Raw genomic sequence first — 20,762 nt, forward strand, 5'->3', positions numbered from 1 at the left:
AAATAAAATCTCAACTTTGTACATTAATCTATTAATCTAATATTCTTTTTTCACTAAACTGAATTTATAAGCTAAACAACTTACTTAAATACTAGTTAACCATGGGGAGTGTGTGCATGTGTATTTCACTATCATACAAAGTTAGATACTTGCAACAGTAATTTTGAAGAATGAAATCACTTGCAATACATGGTCCTTGCCGCCTATGCCATCTCAATTTGTATTACAGTTCTACTGTTAAAACTGGAAAGAACCTTCTGATACATCACATAAAAGCAATTCGCTTTTTATAAGTTACTAGCCTATGACAAAATAAACAGTGATATTAAAAGCAATAATGTAAATGAGACCATTTTAATGCCTCATATTTTGTGTGTGTGTGTGTGTTTTGTTGGTTTTATTTTACATTTTTCTCTTGATGACCCTTTCCAGCATCTTTCAGGATTTTAATGGTGGCACTAAATGGCTTTTCTTGGCCATTCCTTCCAAACTACCTCACACTAAATGGAGATTCTATTAGTTGCTGAGGATATCTATTCCAACTATTCACTTAGGACCGTAAGAAACAATTTCAAGATGAGTGTAAAGAAACATATTTAAGTCAAAACTCTACCAAAATGCTATTTCCTGATTCTCCATATGCACCTACTCTTACTGGTAGGTCACAATGGTATTCTTTTTTTTTTTTTTTTTTTGAGATGGAGTCTCGCTCTGTCGCCCGGGCTGGAGTGCAGTGTCCAGATCTCAGCTCACTGCAAGCTCCGCCTCCCAGGATCACGCCATTCTCCTGCCTCAGCCTCCCGAGTAGCTGGGACTACAGGTGCCCGCCACCTCGCCCGGCTAGTTTTTTGTATTTTTTTAGTAGAGACAGGGTTTCACCGTGTTAGCCAGGATGGTCTCGATCTCCTGACCTCGTGATCCACCCGTCTCGGCCTCCCAAAGTGCTGGGATTACAGGCTTGAGCCACCGCGCCCGTCCCACAGTGGTATTCTTTTGAGTCACCAGTAATTAATGGTTAAGACAGAGCCAAAATCTGATTTTAAGACCTGAGTATTATTCCCCTATCCCACTGCACAGCTATTTAAGTATATGTACACACACAAAGTATCATTAGCAAAGGCAAGTAGGAAGGGCCATGCTACATACAGGGGTATGTAACAGGCCTTCAGGATACTCAGTCTTGCCTTCTTTCAATGGGCTCTCAGAACTAAACAGACTCAATTTCAAAGCATTCAATAGAACAGTTTATATTAGATTATCATCAGACCTGGAGTTTTAAAAACTTATACCAATCAAGTAAGTTACTAGTTTACTTATCTACCTAGGGATCTCAATGCACGTGCAAACATTTTCAGAATTTCATTATCAAACATGCCCTCCTACCTAAATATGTTAACCATGCCCACCTAGCCTCTGTTTTGCCGGGATTTTCTGATCCCCACTGAGATCACGAAAAACATTTCTATGCCATCCCCTCCTATAAGCATTCCCAGTGGGACAGAAAAGCCAATAAATCCCTTAAAATAGTCTAGCCATTTCCCCTGCCAATCTATTTTCCCTAAGAAAATGCTGAAGAGGGAATCCACTAGACTGTGATTACCCAAGGGAGATGATAAATTTCAGGTGATATGAGGAAGATTAACTGAGCACACACAAAAAATGGTGAACTGTTAATTTACTTATCTTAAAAACAGATAAGAAATAAACTTTACTAATAAGTATTTCTTATGTTGATCTACAAGAGCAACACACCATGTGAACACACACATCCTAAGTGAAAAGTGGCAGCTGCGCAACACAGCAGGGTTGACAATGAAGTCTTCAACCGTCCTATCACTTTTGGCACACAGTATTTGGTATGCCTGTACACGGGAATTTAACAGATTACATTTTTCTTGTTTACATAAGTTTGTGAATTGTATTATAAACTAGAAAAGTGGTTCTCAAAGTATGCTCCCAGGACCAACAGCATCAGCAACATCTGAAAATGTGTTTTTTTGAGACAGGGTCTCACTCACTCTGTCACTCAGGCTGGAGTACAGTCATGAGATCCTAACTCACTGCAGCCTTCACCTCCCAGGCCGAAGTGGTCCACCCACCTCAGCCTCCCAAAGTGCTGGGATTACAGCAAAGTGCATACAGCGCCCAGTCAACACCTGGGAATTTGTTAGAAATGCAAATTCCCAGGCACCACTCCAGACATTCCGAATTAGAAACTCTCCAGAGGGAAACAGCACTTTGTGTCTTAAGCCCTCCAGGACACTCTGATGCACTCCCCACCCCCCCCAAGACTGAGAAACATTAAGTAGATATTTGTAATAGATATGCTCAGCAACCAACAGAATCTCCATTTGGTTTCCTCAACCAAGTAGTACGAGGTATTCTGGTAGGAATCAAAAACTGAAAGCCATTTTGGAAATTTCAGAAGTCATGAAAGACCTGAAAGACATCAGGATGGTGATAATGAAAACAATGTAATAATGTACGCACAAAATAAAATATGGCCATAAAAGCAGACCAATCTAAAATAATACATTATTTAAAAGTTGCTTTGAGAAGACTCTAGCGAAGAAACCAGCAATTGAGATAAAATAATCGATGGAAACAACTAAAGAATTAGTAAATAAAAAGCTAATCTTCTATGCAGAAAAAAGTTAACAGCAGACCTGAGATGGCTTTCCTTAGAAAGGGCTGCTTGCAAAGTTGGCCCTTGGCTGAGAATTCAGAGGAACCTGGATTTAGGGAGGGTTCCTACCACCAACTGGTAAGAGTGGCTGGTTGTGTCTAAAACAATATGGCTGATGCTTTCATTATCAGAGTCTAGAATTAGTATGTGCCAGACATGCAGTATCTATGTGATCAGCTCCCAATAAAAACCCTGAATGTTGAGTTTTAAGGAGCTTCCCCAGTTGCAACATTTCATGTTGTCACAATTCTTGGTTAGGGGATTATGTGTGTCTTGTGTTAACTCTACCAGGCAAAATTTGCACCTGGTTTCCTCCAGACTTCACCCAATGTATCTTCCTTTTGCTGATCATGCTTCCTACCCTCTTGTAATAACTCACAGCTGTAAACGTGACTAATACAATACACTGAGTCCTGTGAGCTCACCTTGTGAATTACCAAATCTAACAGTGGTGCTGGAAATATCCAATACATTCTCTTAATTCTATTATGAGCTCTTTGACAGTCATATAATGATAAAAACACTGACAGTAACTTCAAGTCTAAAATGTATTACTCTTACTCCACCCATTAATAAAATAAAACATTTTAATATTATTTTATTTCCATTGTCTTATTATTATTATTATTTTTTTTTTTTTTTTGAGACGGAGTCTTGCTCTGTTGCCCTGGCTGGAGTGCAGTGGCCGGATCTCAGCTCACTGCAAGCTCCGCCTCCCGGGTTTACGCCATTCTCCTGCCTCAGCCTCCCGAGTAGCTGGGACTACAGGCGCCCGCCACCTCGCCCGGCTAGTTTTTTGTATTTTTAGTAGAGACGGGGTTTCACCATGTTAGCCAGGATGGTCTCGATCTCCTGACCTCGTGATCCGCCCGTCTCGGCCTCCCAAAGTGCTGGGATTACAGGCTTGAGCCACCGTGCCCGGCCTGTCTTAGTATTTTTAACATATCCAGTAACCTTATTTGAATCACATGCTTAGTTCTTGTACAGTAAAGAACAGGACACCTTCACTGACAATCCAAGGGAAATTAGTCTGTTGTTAACAAACAAGGTGGAATACATACCGGGCAGGCTCTAACAAGAGATGATCACTAAAATCAGGCCATTTGACAAAATTGACTTCAAGAATATTCGGGGAAGCATCGCAAAGAAATAGTCATGATCTCCCACAACTCAGGGTCCTGAGCAGCTCACTGGGTTCCTGCTTCTCTGCTCCTCGCCACACAAACGGCTCCTGCCAGAACCCGAGATGGCAGCTTCAGGTGGGCAGGTGGCCACGCACCAGTGCCCACGTAGAGAACAGTCAGGGGCCCCTCCTTGCTCGGTGCCTAACAGCAGGGGCGCAGGGTGGGACTGCCATTGGCCACGCGCAGAGCTCACTTGGGAGCAAGGGAGGCAAGGGAGACCCTGTGACCTAGGGAGTTGCCAGGCTTCCAGTTCAGCTGGCGGGAAGGACTGACAAGGCAGTGGGGATAAAGGTGCAAGCAAAGAAACCATGGTTTCGGACAGAGAGACCTTGTGTTGACCCAAGCACATTTTTTGAAAAAAATTCTTAATATTGGGTGAGCACTAATCCTCAATTCAAAAATTAAATCGTATATCTAAAAATGAAAAAAATGAGTAACTTCTGATTATTATTTTACATATTAAAAGATAACAGAAAAAACAAAGTGTTTTCAAATGTGAGTCCCAAGTAAAAACTCACCAACTTTACAGCTTACAAGCTTGCCATCAAAGTGGCTTCTCACCAGGACAACTCTATACAGCATGCTTTGAAGTGAGCAGGTGGGTTGGGTGCAATGGCTCAGCCTGTAATCTCAGCACTTTGGGAGGCCTACGCGGGTGGATCACTTGAGCCCAGTTCAAGACCAGCCTGGGCAACATAGGGAGACTCTGCCTCTGTTAAAAATAAAAATAAAGGCCAGGTATGGTGGCTCATACCTGTAATCCCAGCACTCTGGGAGGCTGAGGCGGGTGGCTCACCTGAGGTCAGGAGTTCAAGACCAGCCTGGCCAAGATGGTGAAACCCTGTCTCTACTAAAAATACAAAAATTAGCTGGGCGTGGTGGTGCACACTTGTAGTCCCAGCTACATGGGAGGCTGAGGCATAAGAATCGCTTGAACCCAAGAGGCAGAGGGTGCACCGAGCCGAGATCATGCCACTGCACTCCAGCCTGGGCAATAGAGCGAAGATTCTGTCTCAAAAAACAGCTGAGCATGGTGGCCCATGACTGTGGCCCCAGCTACTTGTGGTGAAGGCTGAGGTGGAAGGATCATTTGAGCCCAGGTGATTAAGGCTGCAGTGAGTTGTTATCATGCCTCTGCACTCCAGCCTGAGTGACAGACCGACAGCCTGCCCTCCAAAAACAACAACAACAACAACAACAACAAAGGGAGCAGGAGTTACTTATTTAACAGTGGTAAGAGATACTCTCATGCAATTCTTAGGGAGGTTGGTGAATATATTTTTAAAAACCTATTTTTTACGCCATTCAAAAGACCAATTAAGAAATGCTGAAAAAATCAGAAATACAAAAATTAAAAGAAATTATCACATTACTTATATTAGATATCAACTTTATCAATAAGGGAATACTTTTCAGATACAAAATGATCTCTAAAACTTTCCTATTTTGGGTAAAATACTAGCCTAGGAATATACACCATGAATAAACACCATGATTCAGAAGGGGAATCTGCTATGAAATAAAAACAATGAAATACTAGAATATAGTGGCATATGTGAAGGAATTTAAAATCATCAAAAACACAATTACTCCTAAAGCATATAATCTAACAATGTCTTCAGGGAGTCCTGGTTAACCTAGTATCACTTGCTCGTCCCTTAGCCCTGTGATACTGTATGCAAACTGTTTACAGTTATGTTTAATTATATCATCAGGATTCAAAGTTTTTACATGGTCTCGGAAACCCAAGATCTACTTGAGAAATGCATTGATTTTAGTCCCAGCGCTGTCTCTAACTCACAAAAAGTAATATTTTCTGCTCAAGGCTACTTCACAGGATATAATCAAGCAATCTTCTTTTTGGTAGGCTTTGGGATAACAGTCAACGCAAATTTAGGAAAATTAGTTGCATGAGTATGTCAAAATTTTGGAAGCACAAGTAGGTAAACCAAGGTGCCATGGACAATGGGTGAAAACTATTATAAATATGGAAATTTTAACCCAGAAATCATAACATTGTTTCTGTGGATTTCTGAAGACCCTACAATAATTTTCAGAGATGATATATCCTACACAATAAAGCCTGTGCTTTCAACAAACCCAAAAAAGTTCAAGAACTCCTACTGTACCCTGATTTTTCATAACAGTTACCTAATTAAAGTGGGAGAAAGGGAAAACACGAATACTTAAAGATAACTTAATCAAATTTAACCAGACAGGGAAGTATTTACTACATTAGATACCATTTAATTTTATAACAAAATAAGTTTTATTTATCTTTTAAAACACATTCATTTTTATCACAAAAACAATTATGTAGATGAACAAAAAAGTGTCACTACCCACTGGTATAAAAGAGCAAAGAGAGGTGGAGCTTTAAGTGATTTTAAGGACATAATTCACTAGAGCCAGGAAAAACAGTTTAAATCCAGACGTCATACCATAACTGCCTTATCAGGTAGTAACAACCTAACACCCTTTAAAAAAACCTATAACCAAGATAAATTTACCTACCAATTCAGAAGCTAATGTTTAAAATGTTGGAAAAAAACATTATTACAAACTATGCTTTAAGAAACACACAGGTGGCCAGGCGCAGTGGCTCACGCCTGTAATCCCAGCACTTTGGGAGGCCAAGGTGGGCGGATCACGAGGTCAGGAGATCAAGACCACCCTGGCTAACAGGGTTGAAACCCCATCTCTACTAAAAAAAAAAAAAAAACTAAAAATTAGCCAGGCCTGGTGGTGGGCGCCTGTAGTCCCAGCTGCTCGGCTGGCTAAGGCAGGAGAATGGCGTGAACCTAGGAGGCGGAGCTTGCAGTGAGCCGAGATTTTGCCACTGCATTCCAGCCTGGGCTACATCTCAAAAAAAAAAAAAAAAAGAAACACACAGGTAAAGATTTGGAAGTATATACTAAAATGTTAATAGTAGTTACCTCTGTAACGTCTGAATTATGAGTGATCATTTTCCTACCTGATTTTCTGGATTTTCCATACTTTCTACCCCGAGTTTTTTAATAACTAGAAAATGTTAAAATCAAATAAAATGCTTTATGTTCATTATTAAATTATAAAATTGTTAATATTAAGTATTATTATTTAACATTTACTTAAGACAGTCAATTTTTTTTTTTTTTTGAGACGGAGTCTTGCTCTGTCCCCCATGCTGGAGTGCAGTGGCACGATCTCGGCTCACTGCAAGCTCCGCCTCCCGGGATCACACCATTCTCCTGACTCAGCCTCCTGAGTAGCTGGGACTACAGACGCCCGCCACCGCGCCCGGCTAATTTTTTTTGTATTTTTAGTAGAGACGAGGTTTCACCATGGTCTCGATCTCCTGACCTTGTGATCCGCCCGCCTCGGCCTCCCAAAGTGCTGGGATTACAGGCGTGAGCCACCGCGCCCGGCCAAGACAGTCAATTTTAAGATTTCTTGCTGACACTTTTAAGAAACAATTAACTCAGGCCCTAAAGAAAATGAAATCAATCCTTTATTTATTTATTTATTTATTTATTGAGACAGTCTCGCTCTCCAAGACAGTCTTGCTCCAGCTGGAGAGCAATGGCGCAACTGCGGCTCACTGCAACCTCCGCCTCCCAGTTCAAATGATTCTCAAGTCTCAGCCTCCAGAGTAGCTGGGTTTACAGGCATGCGCCACCACACCCAGCTAATTTTTTTTTATTTTAGTAGAGATGGAGTTTCACTATGTTGGCCACACTGGTCTCAAACTCCCAGCCTCAAGTGATCCGACTGCATCGGCCTCCCAAAGTGTTAGGATGACAGGTCTGAGCCACCATGCCCGGCCTCCTTCTACATTTAAAACAAATCACCATTAATTCTTCAAGGCCAGGCCGGCACAGTGGCTCACGTTTGTCATCCCAGCACTTTGGGAGGCTGAGACAGGTGGATCACTGAAGGTCGGGAGTTCAAGACCAGCCTGGCCAACATGTGAAACCCCGTCTCTACTAAAAAGACAAAAATGAGTCGGGTGTGGTGGCAGGCACCTGTAATCTCAGCTATTCGGGAGGCTGAGGAAGAAGAATCACTTGAACCTGGGAGGCAGATGCTGCAGTAAGCCGAGATCATGCCACTGCACTCCAGCCTCGGCGACAGAGCGAGACTCCACCTCTGGGGAAAAAAACAATTCTTCAAGGCCTAGATTATCTGCTCTCCAAGTATCCTATAAAATTGATGATGCAATGTGATGAATTGATCAGAGAAATTTAATTACATACACTTCACTGGCTTTTGTCTGTTACGTTTCTATTACAAGTGATCTTTAAAACCATAATGTGATTATGGCCTATTATTTCAAATAAAAAATTGCTGGGCACAGTGGCTCACGGCTATAATCCCAGCTACTTGGAAAGGTAACATGAGAGGATCCCTTGGGCCCACCCATGAGTTCCAGAACAGCCTATGAAACATAACAAGACACCATCTCTAAAATTAAAATTTAGGATTCTTCCCAACTCATTCTACAAAGCCAGCATTATTCTGATATATAATGACATTATGAGAAAATAAAACTACCATCTGGACATGGCGGCTCATCCTTGTAATCCCAACACTTTGGGAGGCTGAGATGAGAGGACTGCTTGCGGCCAGGAGTTTAAGACGAGCCTGGGCAACATAGCAAAACCACATCTCTACAGACAATATCCCTCATGAACACAAATGCAAACAATTCTTTTTTTTTTTTTTTTTTTTTGAGATAGGGTCTTGTTCTATCAACCAGGCTGGAGTTCAGTGGTGCAGTCTTGGCTCACTGCAACCTCCAACTCCTGAAGTCAAGTGATCCTCCCACCTCAGCCTCCCAAGCCTCCCAAGTAGCTGGGACCTACAGGTGCAGACCACCAAACCCAGCTGATTTTTTAAAATTTTATTTTCTGTAGAGACAGGGTTTTGTCATGTTGCCCAGGCTAGTCTTAGACTCCTGGACTTAAGCCAACCCAAAGTGCTGGGATTAGAGGTGTGAGCCACCATGCCCAGCCCAAAAATTCTAAATAAAATTCTAGCACACAGAATCCAACAATATGTTCTAAAAGGTAATATATCATGACCAAGTACAGTTTATTGTAGAAATGGAGGATTGTTCTAAAATTCAGAAGTCAATCAATGTAATTAACCTATCAACAAACTTAAAAAAAGATCACCTCAATATACACAGAAAATACATTTTATTAATACAAAATCCATAATCCACTCCTGATGTAACCTCTCAGCAAACTAGGAACAGAATGAAACTTCCTCAATCGGACAAAAGGCATCCATGAAAAATCTGCAACTAACATTATACTTAATGGTGAAAGACTGAATGCTTTTCCCTACAATTAAGAACAAGACAGGGATATCCACCTCACCACTTCTATTCTGCATTGTTTTGGAGACCGTAGCCAATGCAATCAAGAAAGAAAAGATATTTGAATTGGACATGAAGAATAATAGCTGCCTTTACTGACAACATGATCCGCTACCAAGGAAATCCAGAGGAATCTACAAAAATGCTACTGTAACCAATAGGTGGTTTTAGCAAGATCACAGGATACACAATATAGAGAAGTCAATAGGATTCCTATACATTAGCAACAATCAGAAATTGAATTTTTAAAACAATACCATTAACAACAATAAAAAATTACTAAATATTTAGAGATCAATCTTGCAGAGAGTTCTCATTCTGAGAGTTCTAACTAGTAAATCAGGATTCCTTATACAAGTGTTTTTCAAACTGAGTCACAACCTATTAATTACTAGGTAGGGAAAGAACAAGAGAAAAAAATGATATGAGAGAAAAAATGACTGAGTTAACCACTCATTCACACATTTGTTTCTGGCTTTGGGGTTTTTTGTGGTTTTTTTTTTTTTTTTTTTTTTTTTTTTTTGAGATAGGGTCTCCCTCTGTTATTCAAGCTGACCTCTGTGGCTCACTGCAGCCTTGACTTCCTGGGCTCAAGCAATTAGCCTGTTTCAGCCTCCCAAGTAGCTGGAACTACAGGCATGTACCACAATGCCCAGCTAATTTTTGAAAATGTTTAAAGACAGGATCTCACTATGTTACCCAGACTGGTCTCAAACTCCTGGACTCAAGTGATCCTCCCACCTTGGCCTTCCAAAGTGCTGGGATTACAGGCATGAGCCATCGCACCCAGCCTCATTCATACATTTAAACTAAAGCCTACAATGTATCAGGTGCTGGTTAAGAAATAGAGACTTGATTTAAGACTCTGTTTTTGTTTTCATGGAGTATAGTGGAGGAATCAGTTAAACAGTTAAGTTACTATATGAAGATAACTACTATGGTCAGGTTCTGCACAAAAGGAGCACGAAGAAGGATGTAAATCTATCTTAGGATCTCAGAGAAGGATACCTGAAGGATGACTCATAGTCTAGGAAAAGAATTCCAACTGGCTGAAATAAGAAACAATATAGATTCTGGAAAAGAGCTATAGTGCATGAGGAAAGTTGACAATATAGAAAGCCACAATTATTAATGACCATAGCCAGAGGAAAAGCATGGCCTGATAGCAACAGAAGAACCACTACAAAGTTTTATGAGCAACAGCTACATTATCTGACATCTTAGATCACTGTGGCTGCAATGTAAAAAACAGATTCCAATATACAAATACAAAACTGAATCAGACAGATCAGTTAGGAATCTGGTACCTTTTAATCTAGAACGAGATACCATGGCTTGCACTAATGCTGGGATGGAGACAGAAGAACTGGGTAAAGACATTCTCACATTCGGTGACTAACTGAATAAAGGGATTAAAAATTTTACCTTTTGGCCAGGCACTGTGGCTCACACCTGTAATCCCAGCACTTTGGGAGGCTGAGATGGGTGAATCATTTGAGGTCAGGAGTTAGAGATCAGCCTGGCAATACGGTGAAACCTTGTCTCTACTAAAAATACAAAATTAGCCGGGCGTGGTGGCAGGTACCTGCTAGTCCCAGCTACTCGGGAGGCTGAGGCAGAAGAATTGCTTAAACCCAAGAGGTGGAGGCTGCAGAGAGCCGAGATTGTGCCACGGCACTCCAGCCTGGACGACAGAGTGAGACTCCGTTTCAGAAAAAACAATTTTTTTTTTCTCCTCACTGCTGACTTCTATTTCATAAGAGCAGATCTGATCCCGGACTAGCAAACAAAGAAAAGAGAACTAGAGAGACACCCAAACTGCAGGGGAGATTGTAGTAACAAAGAAGAAGACAAAAGGAAATTTCAGGCGAGGCTACAGGGCAAGAACAGTCTCACTGTGTGTACCGTCTGAATGTATCAGAAACTACTAGTGTTCATGATGGTATATGAGAAAGAATCTACTTATTTTTATTTTTCTACTTGCCCTGAAGTAATAAACATGCATCACATCAAGCAAATTAATGCCTAATTATCAGCAAACTAGTAAACTATTTCTATTGACACCTTTATTCTCTACCGAGTAATTCAACTGGCAGCTACTATTTTCACTAAGTACTGTTAAAAGAACTTGATAAAATGAGATACTCTTACTTGAATTCCTGGTCATAAAGAATTGAGTCCTTTCTTCAGGATACAAATTAATACATGAATTCATTTGCTTTATAAAACTATAAAAATACAGAAGTATACAAAAAGCAAATGTCTCCTTTTATCTTCTCTGTTCCCACATCCCTCGTGGACATAATTACTGTCTCCTTACTCAGGGTATTCTTCCAGTCTTACCCTGCATTTACAGGGACCTACGTACAAAACAATGTATTTTTTCCAAATAAATTTTAAATTGGCTTTTAGTTGTACAGTCTATGAGCATATTGTCCTTGTAAAACTAATAAAACATTAATGTTGCCGGGCACAGTGGCACATGCCTGTAATCCCAGCACTTTGGGAGGCCAAGGCGGGTGGATCACTTGAGGTCAGGAAATCAAGACCAGCCTGGCCAACATGGCTAAATCCCTTCTCTACTAAAGAAATACAAAAATTAGCCAGGCATGGTGGTGGGCACCTGTAGTACCAGCTACTCAGGAGGCTGAGGCAGGAGAATTGCTTGAACTCAGGAGACGGAGATTGCAGTAAGCTGAGACTGCACTCCAGCCTGAAAAACAGAGTGAGACTCTATCTCAAAAAAAAAAAAAAAAAAGTAAGTCCTAAATTACTACACCCAATCCCAAACCCTTCCCATTAATAATCACTATTCTCATTTTGGCATATGTTCTTCCATGTTTTTTCCAGACCTTCACTTACATACATGTACATGTATCCATATTTAATAACATTTCTGTGAATCTATTTTTACATAATTGGTACTACATTTAATACACTGTCTCTCAACTTTTCTTTCATTTAAAAAATGTTTTAGAGATCTTTCTACATCAGTAAACACAAGCTGTCGAATTATTTTTGTGCTATAACCACTGTAGGAATTTACCATGGTTATTTACCTTGTCCTCTATTGGTGATATTAAGTGGTTTTCTGTTTTTCACTATTAAAAAGAGGGCAACCACAAACATATTCATGCCAGCTTCCTTGTGCACCTGTACACGGGCTGCTTCTGGGTAGGTATTAAAATGGAGCATGAAGAACATGAACATTTTTTAAGACATAACCCAAATTCTCCCAATTTGGGAGAATTTCTAAAGTGTAATTTCTAAAGTGTAATTCTAGTGCCTTAAAGGCCAATACATAATGAAAAAAGAAGTTTTCAACCAAACTTCTAATCCTAGAGGAGTTTAACAATCCAGCATCTTAAACAGAAATTACCATTAATTTCTGCACCAGTTATTAGCAATGCAGTATCTTAACAGCCTTGAAAGATACATTTATTCAATTCGACAATAATTACCAAAATTAAAAACACACAACTTTGGCCCCAGGAATAAACCGCCAAATTCATTCAATAGATATACTTGGACATGTGTGAGATAACATATGTTCAAAGTTATTCATCACAGATGTAAGTCAGTAAGTCTGGACAAAAGTCTAGCTACATTCAAAGTGACATAATAAATTACAATCCTGGAAGGGAATTCAATGTATCACTTACTTCAAATAGTAAATTAACTCAAAGTTCGGGAGCTATAAAAGAAAATACTGATAAATTTAACATTAAAAAATTGCCCAGGCCGGGCGCAGTGGCTCAAGCCTGTAATCCCAGCACTTTGGGAGGCCGAGACGGGTGGATCACGAGGTCAGGAGATCGAGACCATCCTGGCTAACACAGTGAAACTCCATCTCTACTAAAAATTACCAAAAAAAACTAGCCAGGCGAGGTGGCAGGCGCCTGTAGTCCCAGCTACTCGGGAGACTGAGGCAGGAGAATGGCGTAAACCCGGGAGACGGAGCTTGCAGTGAGCTGAGATCCGGCCACCACACTCCAGCCTGGGCGACAGAGCCAGACTCCGTCTCAAAAAAATAATAATAATAAATAAATAAATAAAATAAAAATGTAATTTAAAATGAATTTAAAATTCCTTGATTTTTACACTTACAATGGTTTAATTTTTTTGGTGTGCAAGTTATACCTCAATAAAAGTTGTTAATAAGAACACACAAGGCTAGGCATGGTGGCTCACACCTGTTAATTCTAGCACTTTGGGAGGCTGAGGTGGGCAGATCACTTGAGACCAGGAGTTTGAGACTAGCCTGGCCAATGTGGCGAAACCCTGTCTCTATTAAAAAATACAAAAAATACTAAAAAATAGCCTGGGTGACATAGCGAGACTGTCTCAAAAAAGCAAAAACAAACAAAAAAACACCCACAAATGAGGGGATCTCTATGTACTAGTAACACAAACATCTCCCAGATGTGTTAAGTGACAAAATGCAGAAGTGCAGAACAGTATGTATAATTTAAAAGCTGAAAGTAAAGGGTAGGGGAGATAGGGGAGTAAGACAGCAAACTTGTGTTTGCTTTTCTGTGTGTGGAAACAATACACAGAAAACAATGACTGTACAGAAAGAAGGTAAATTCAACAAATGGAGGTAAAAGGCAGGATGAAAGGGTTTTTACTATATTCTTTTATATGTATTTTTTAAAACTTTTCAGCCAGGCCGGGCGCGGTGGCTCAAGCCTGTAATCCCAGCACTTTGGGAGGCCGAGACGGGTGGATCACGAGGTCAGGAGATCGAGACCATCCTGGCTAACATGGTGAAACCCCGTCTCTACTAAAAATACAAAAAACTAGCCGGGCGAGGTGGCGGCGCCTGTAGTCCCAGCTACTCGGGAGGCTGAGGCAGGAGAATGGCGTGAACCCGGGAGGCAGAGCTTGCAGTGAGCTGAGATCTGGCCACTGCACTCCAGCCTGGGTGACAGAGCGAGACTCCGTCTCAAAAAAAAAAAAAAAAAAAAACAAAAAAAAAAAAAAAAAAAAAAAAAACTTTTCAGCCATATGCTTGAATATTCAAAAAATTAAACTAGAATAGATATTTGGACTTCAATAATACAGATATACCTTATAATGTAAGTTGTCTGCTTCTTCATTTTGTTACATATTATATTTCATATAATTTTGCAATCATCCTGATTGTCTCCAAGAGTCTGCCTTTGTGAATAACTGTACCTACAGAAACTTTGCATCCTCAATATTCTGGGAACAGCTGCAGTTTTAAATATTCAATTCCAATGTTACTGATTTATAAATTAATAAAGGTTCTTAGAAATTCCAAGTTTTGAATGGGTGCAGTGGCTCACGCCTGTAATCCCAGCACTTTGGGAGGCCAAGGCAGGTGGATCATTTGAGGTCAGGCGTTCAAGACCAGCCTGACCAACATGGTGAAACCCCATCTCTACTAAAAATACAAAACAAGTAGCCAGTTGCAGTGGCTCATGCCTGTAATCCCAGCTACTTGGGAGGCTGAGGCAGGAGGAATGCTTGAACCTGGGAGGAGGAGGTTGCAGTGAGTCGAGATCATGCCACTGCACTCCAGCCTGGGGGACAGGGTAAGACTGCGTCTCAAAAAAAAAAAAAAAAAAAAAAATCCAAATTTTCCATCTACAGTGATATCTGGAAAATGTACCCCAAAAAAATCTTTTTTTCAATCACATGACCAAATTAAAGGTTGGGTAAAGTAAAACTCATCCAAAATATGCATAAAACTTCAAATTTAACTTTTTTGATTACTAACAAGATAAAGTTATAGATCTACCTTTATGTAACAGTAACAGAATAGGAACAACATGGACCCCAAAGTCTCTGCTGAGCAGAAAACTAGAAATGACTAGAAATAATACTGACACAAGAGAAAAGCTAAAGTAGAACTACACAGTCAAGAAAAAAGCTCCAAGGGAAGGTTGTGGATTCAAATGAATACATAGATAGCTCTTCTAAGACTCCACAATACATTCCTCATTCCTGTACAGCTATACTACCTACAGGGCAGCAAATCTAAGATCCACAAAAACCAGAGCTCCTGTTTTATTAACTGTTCCCCTTGTGCCAAGCATTATGCTTTAGTAATCTCATGTAATCTCAGCAACACTATGACATAGGTGTTGCTATCCTCAGTACCAAAGCACAGTAACTAAACATCAACATCACACAAACGTCAAAGTTAATGCCAAAAAAAATATGCTACGAGAGGATTTCCATTTTTCCTCTCTTATTTTTTACTATATTTTAAATACCAATCACTAACACAAACTTCTACAACTAAAAAAATTTTATATAATGAAGTAGTACATGCTCATTTTAAAAGCAAAACATTGTAATTTCACAAAGCAGACTTTAAACATTTTCTATACTGTCACCCACTAGAAACCAACACTATTAACTTGTTACAGGTCTTTCCAGACCTTTCTTAAAAGCATTAACAGCTGATGTGCCAAGTCAGTACAATTATCTACTTATACCATATATATGTAAATGTGAGGTAAAATGTCTACCTATAGATAGTATAAACTGTAAGCAAAAGCAAACTGTTGCCCAAACCTAGGTTAAGTCAAGTTTGGGTTTAACTATATAGAATATTCTAAAAAGCACAGAAACCAAAAGAAAAGAATGAAAGAGAAGGTGGAATGATGAAAGCAGGAAAGGGCCAAATACGGTCTAGCAACCCAATTCAACAGTACAGCCAGTTTGTCACTACCTACCTACTTAAGAGCTGATTCTAACATCTATTTCCATGGTAACTAGGCATTAAGCAAAAAATACATATATACCAGACTTTTAGGAAAAGATTCCTTTCTCCTTCACCAGAAAAATGCCTGGTTTGGCAAATTTGAGCAATGTAATCTGGAAGTCTGACTTTATGTCAGAAATTTCACTATATTAGCCTGTAAAACATCTTAAAATAGTTATTAACTAATTGGAGGGGTGGACTACAAGGAGTAAAACTGATCATCTGCAGACATCATAATCTTAGTTTCTAAAACTGGAGTTCCAGTTGCCTTCTAATGACATACAATATGCTCAAAACCCAGTAAAACGTTTAAAATTCTAAAATGCAATATATAAACAAGAATTACTTACTGACATCTAGTACCGTCTGGCCACCTGGAAAATTTACACTGGACTTTCAAATCTGAACCTTTAAAAATTAATGTAAGCATAAATTAAATTTTAAGTAAAAACATACAGTAAAACAATACCTCTTTAGTTACTGATAGGATATGGGCAGAATAATGATATGCAAACCAATAGCATCTTTTTTCCCTTTTTTTTTTTTTTTTTTTAAGACAGAGTCTCACTGTTGCCCAGGCTGGAGTGCAGAGGTGTGATCTCGGCTCACTGTAACCTCCACCTCCCCGGTTGAAGCCTCCTGAGTAGCTGGGATTGCCGGCGCTTGCTACCACACCCGGCTGATTTTTGTATTTTTAGTAGAGATGGGGTTTTACCATGTTGGCCAGGCTGGTCTTGAACTCCTGACCTCAAGTTATCTGCCCGCCTCAGCCTCCTAAATTGCTGGGGTTACAGGCGCAAGCCACCGTGCCCGGCTGTATCTTTTTAAAAATATGCTCAACATTAAACCCGTCTGAATACCAGTGTCACTATTTTACAATCGAAACCCGGGAACATGACGGTTGACCCTCCAGTCAGGGGGAGCAGATCCGACTCAAAAAACATAAACAGCACTCCTTAGAAACGAAAACAAAACTGAAGTAAATGTTCCATTTTCAACTGCTGACATAAATACACAGAGAGAATTATTATTTCAAGTACCTTAAATATTAATATTTATTTAAAATATTATTTTTTATTAAAATTTATAAGTTTTTCATTTAAAAAGTATTCTGAGCTTACATCCCTACTGGAATACAGCCTAAGGACATAGACAGACAAAGGAGTCTCAAACTACATTACGGTATTGTTATCTCAAAGCTAATATGTATTATATGTATAATACAATGTTAATGTTGTTAGGAACCAACATTTTTAGCATAAGATAAAAAATGATATAGGCCGGGCATGGTGGCTCACGTCTGTAATCCCACCACTTTGGGAGGCTTGAGGTCCAGAGTTCGAAACCAGCCTGGCCAACATGGTGAAACCCAGTCTCTAATAATAATACAAAAATTAGCCAAGCATAGTGGCTCGTACCTGTAATCCCAGCTACTTGGGAGGCTAAGGCAGGAGAATTGCTTGAACCTGGGAGGCAGAGGTTGTAGTGAGCCGAGATCACTCTAGCCTGGGCGACAAAGCGAGATCCCATCTCAATTAAAAAAAAAAAAAAAAAAAAAAAAAAAGGCCAGGCGCGGTGGCTCACGCCTGTAATTCCAGCACTTTGGGAGACCAAGGCAGGCAGATCAGGAGGTCAGGAGTCCGGGACCAGCCTGGCCAACATAGTGAATCCCCAACTCTAATAAAAATACAAAAATTAGCAGGTGTGGCAGAGGGTGCCTGTAATCCCAGCTACTCGGGAGGCTGAGGCAGGGGAATCGCTTGAACCTGGGAGGCGGAGGTTATGGTGAGCCAAGATCGTGCCACTGCACTCCAGCCTGGGCAACACAGCGAGACTCCATCTCAAAAAAAAAAAAAAAAAAATAGGACACAACTATAAAAGAAGTTACATGGCTGTGCTCATCAAGAAAGCATCACAGGCCAAGAAGGAAATCCCTGTTCTCCCAAGGTCCAAAGGCTCTGAACACTGAAACAGCAGTGATGAACGGTATCCGTATCCACAGCCACACAAAAAAAGAGAAGATCTTCACGTCACCCACCTAAAGACAGCCCAAGACACTGCTGCTGTTCTGGAGACAGCCCAAATATCCTTGGAAGAGTGGCCCAGTCCAGGGGAAACAAGCTTGACCACTATGCTATCAAGTTACCCCTGACCACTGAGTCAGCCATGAAAAGAACAGAGAGTCAACAACATTCTTGTGTTCACTATGGATGTCAAGGCCAACAAACACCAGATCAAACAGGCTAAGAAAAAGCTCTGTGGCACTGACATAGCCAAGATCAACACCCTGATCAGGCCTGATAGAAAGAAGATCCATGTTCTACTGGTTCCTGATTATGATGATGTTGCCAACAAAATTGGGATCATCTAAAGTGAACCCAGCTGGCTAACACTAAATAGACATATTTTTCACCAAAAAATAAGTAAATAAATCACAAAATAAACAAAACCTCTGTAATTTTTCATGAAAACTGGAAATATCAGTATGAATTGAAAATTTATTCTTCCCTTTTTTTGGAGAGGGGGTCTCACTCTATCACCCAGGCTAGGGTGCAGTGGCACAATCTCAACTCAGATGACCTGCCCAAGTAGTTGGGACTATAGGCACACACCACCATGCCTGGCTAACTTTTTTGAGTTTTTTGTAGAGACAGGGTTTTGCCATGTTGGCCAGGCTAGTCTTGAACTCCTGGGCTCAAGTGATCCGCCCACCTTAGCCTCCCAGAGTGCTGAGATTACAGGAGTGAGCCACCACACCCAGCCATATTGTGATCTCTAAAAACCATTTTCCACTTGAGAAAACCAGGGCTCCTCGTTCTTTTCTTTTTTATATATATATTTGATGTCATTACTGTCTCAGCAACGAGGGTTCCTTGAAGAAATAGCTGATTCCAGATGTGGAGCAGGAAATGTACAAAGTGAACCTGATACTCCTTGTGCCAGAAAGAGAGTAAGTTATTGAAAACTGATGGGACAATATTCAAAAGAATACAAAAGAACCCATCTGAAGGGGTTCCAATTGGCCAAAGATGAGACAAATGAAACATGAAAAACAGCAACTACAATGGATTGAAACACGTCACATACATAAAAATCTGTAACACTAAAAATAATAAAAGAAAGAAAAAAATTTACTGGTCATTTTAGTGGGTTCCTAGGACACCAACTCATTATTATAAAAACTGGCAAAATGAGGTGGGAGAAGAATTAAATTTTTATGGCCTGTACTTCTAGATTTTAAAGACATTAAATACATGGAATAAAAGTTTTCTTTACAGAATAATTTCAACTAATAAATGTAGGAGTGATATAATTCAAAAATCACCATTTTGCAATCCTTATGTAATGGATCTAGTCAACAATCCTCAGATGTTGCTAAAACCTTTGTGTGAAAGTTGGTAAGAGCTTAATAAAGGATAGATCAAGCCAACATAATCTAAAACCACTGACCAATCCTAGCAATACTGAAAGTGAACCAACCTCATGATGATAAGTAAAAGAATACAGCACCTCTTACAAAGAATGCTCACCAAAAAAAATACCCTCCAGAACGAATGATCAGTTTACAGGAAATTACAGGAGTTAAACCAAACCACAAAGATGTAATCAGCCAAAGAGAATGTGGGAAATTCTACAGGTTAACAGTTTCTTCATCAAATAAAGGGCATGAAAAGGGAGGAGATTTAAGAGACCATTTACAACTGTATCTTCCAACTGCAGTGTGAAGACTTTATTTGGGTCCTAATGTAAACAAACAAACTGCAAAAGACATTTTAGAGACAGTCAGGCTAATCTGAACATGTTCTTGCTACCAAATGCCATTAAGGAATTATTGCTAATGTTATTAATTGTGACAATGGTAAGATAGTTGTACTGTGAAAGGAAAGTCCAAGTATGTCACAGCCACATGCTGAAATACATATGGGTGAAATGATACCTGGGATTTGCTTTAAAATGCCACATGGTGAGGGAGAAAGGGAGAGAAGGGGGCTGCAGAGTGAAACAGATAATATCAAGATGGCAAAATATTGGCAACTGGTGAGGCTAGGCCATAAATATGTAAAATATCAGTGAACTTTATTTTTGTATGTTGCAAATTTCCATAGTTTTAAAGCTGTATCACCAGCATGTTTGTTACCATGAAGTGTATTCGTCTCTAATCATTTATTTTTACTAGTCTCCAGAATTAACAGCACTAAATTTTCCAAAATTTAAAAAATGTCTCAACTTACATATTTAATCTAAAAATCAATTACTGTATCACATCATATCCATATATATGAAAATGACTATCTGCATTATAAAGTCACTGTGCCTATCCACAGTTAAATATTTGTTTAGCAGAACTGTATTTACATAGTTACAGTGTTTCATTCTACTTCAATTTTATTTGAGATCTTCATTTTACTTAATTAGAGCCCCGTATCTCTTTCATCAACACCTAATCACAGTTAATACTACAATCAGAACAATTTAAGTTATAACTGAAGGGGCACACAGACGGGGAACCAAACCATACTGTTAATGTTTGCCATAAAGGCTGGCTTCAATCCATGCACAGAGGCATTTCATTCATTAAAAACTGCAGTCTCAGCCCAGCACAGTGGCATACACCCGTAATCCTCCTGTAAGGCAGGATTGCCTCTCCTGGGAGGCAGAGGCAAGAGGATGGCTTGAACCCAGGAATTCCAAGCCAGCCTAGACAACAAAGACGCGACGTCAAAAAAAAAAAGCAGTCTTATTCTAAGTCTCTCATTGTACTTTCTACAGCCACCTTAAAGTGTGACCCTAACA

At 39.9% G+C, this 20,762-nt stretch overlaps 1 protein-coding gene across 5 annotated transcripts in view; it reads right to left on the reverse strand.

The window, feature by feature from the left end:
- ARID4B (AT-rich interaction domain 4B) overlaps positions 1 to 20,762 on the reverse strand; it is a 162,102-nt gene that overhangs the window by 111,653 nt on the left and 29,687 nt on the right. Inside the window, exon 3 of one of the 5 annotated variants that reach the window (XM_030936486.1) lies at positions 16,319 to 16,376. The exons of the other annotated variants lie outside the window; for them this stretch is intronic. Coding sequence (XP_030792346.1) covers positions 16,319 to 16,324 — 6 coding nt within the window. The 5' untranslated portion in view covers positions 16,325 to 16,376. The remainder of the gene's footprint in view (positions 1 to 16,318; positions 16,377 to 20,762) is intronic. 5 annotated transcript variants of the gene reach the window in all.

This window comes from Rhinopithecus roxellana, chromosome 8 (genome assembly GCF_007565055.1).
Source record: "Rhinopithecus roxellana isolate Shanxi Qingling chromosome 8, ASM756505v1, whole genome shotgun sequence".
NCBI classification, from domain to species: domain Eukaryota; kingdom Metazoa; phylum Chordata; class Mammalia; order Primates; family Cercopithecidae; genus Rhinopithecus; species Rhinopithecus roxellana.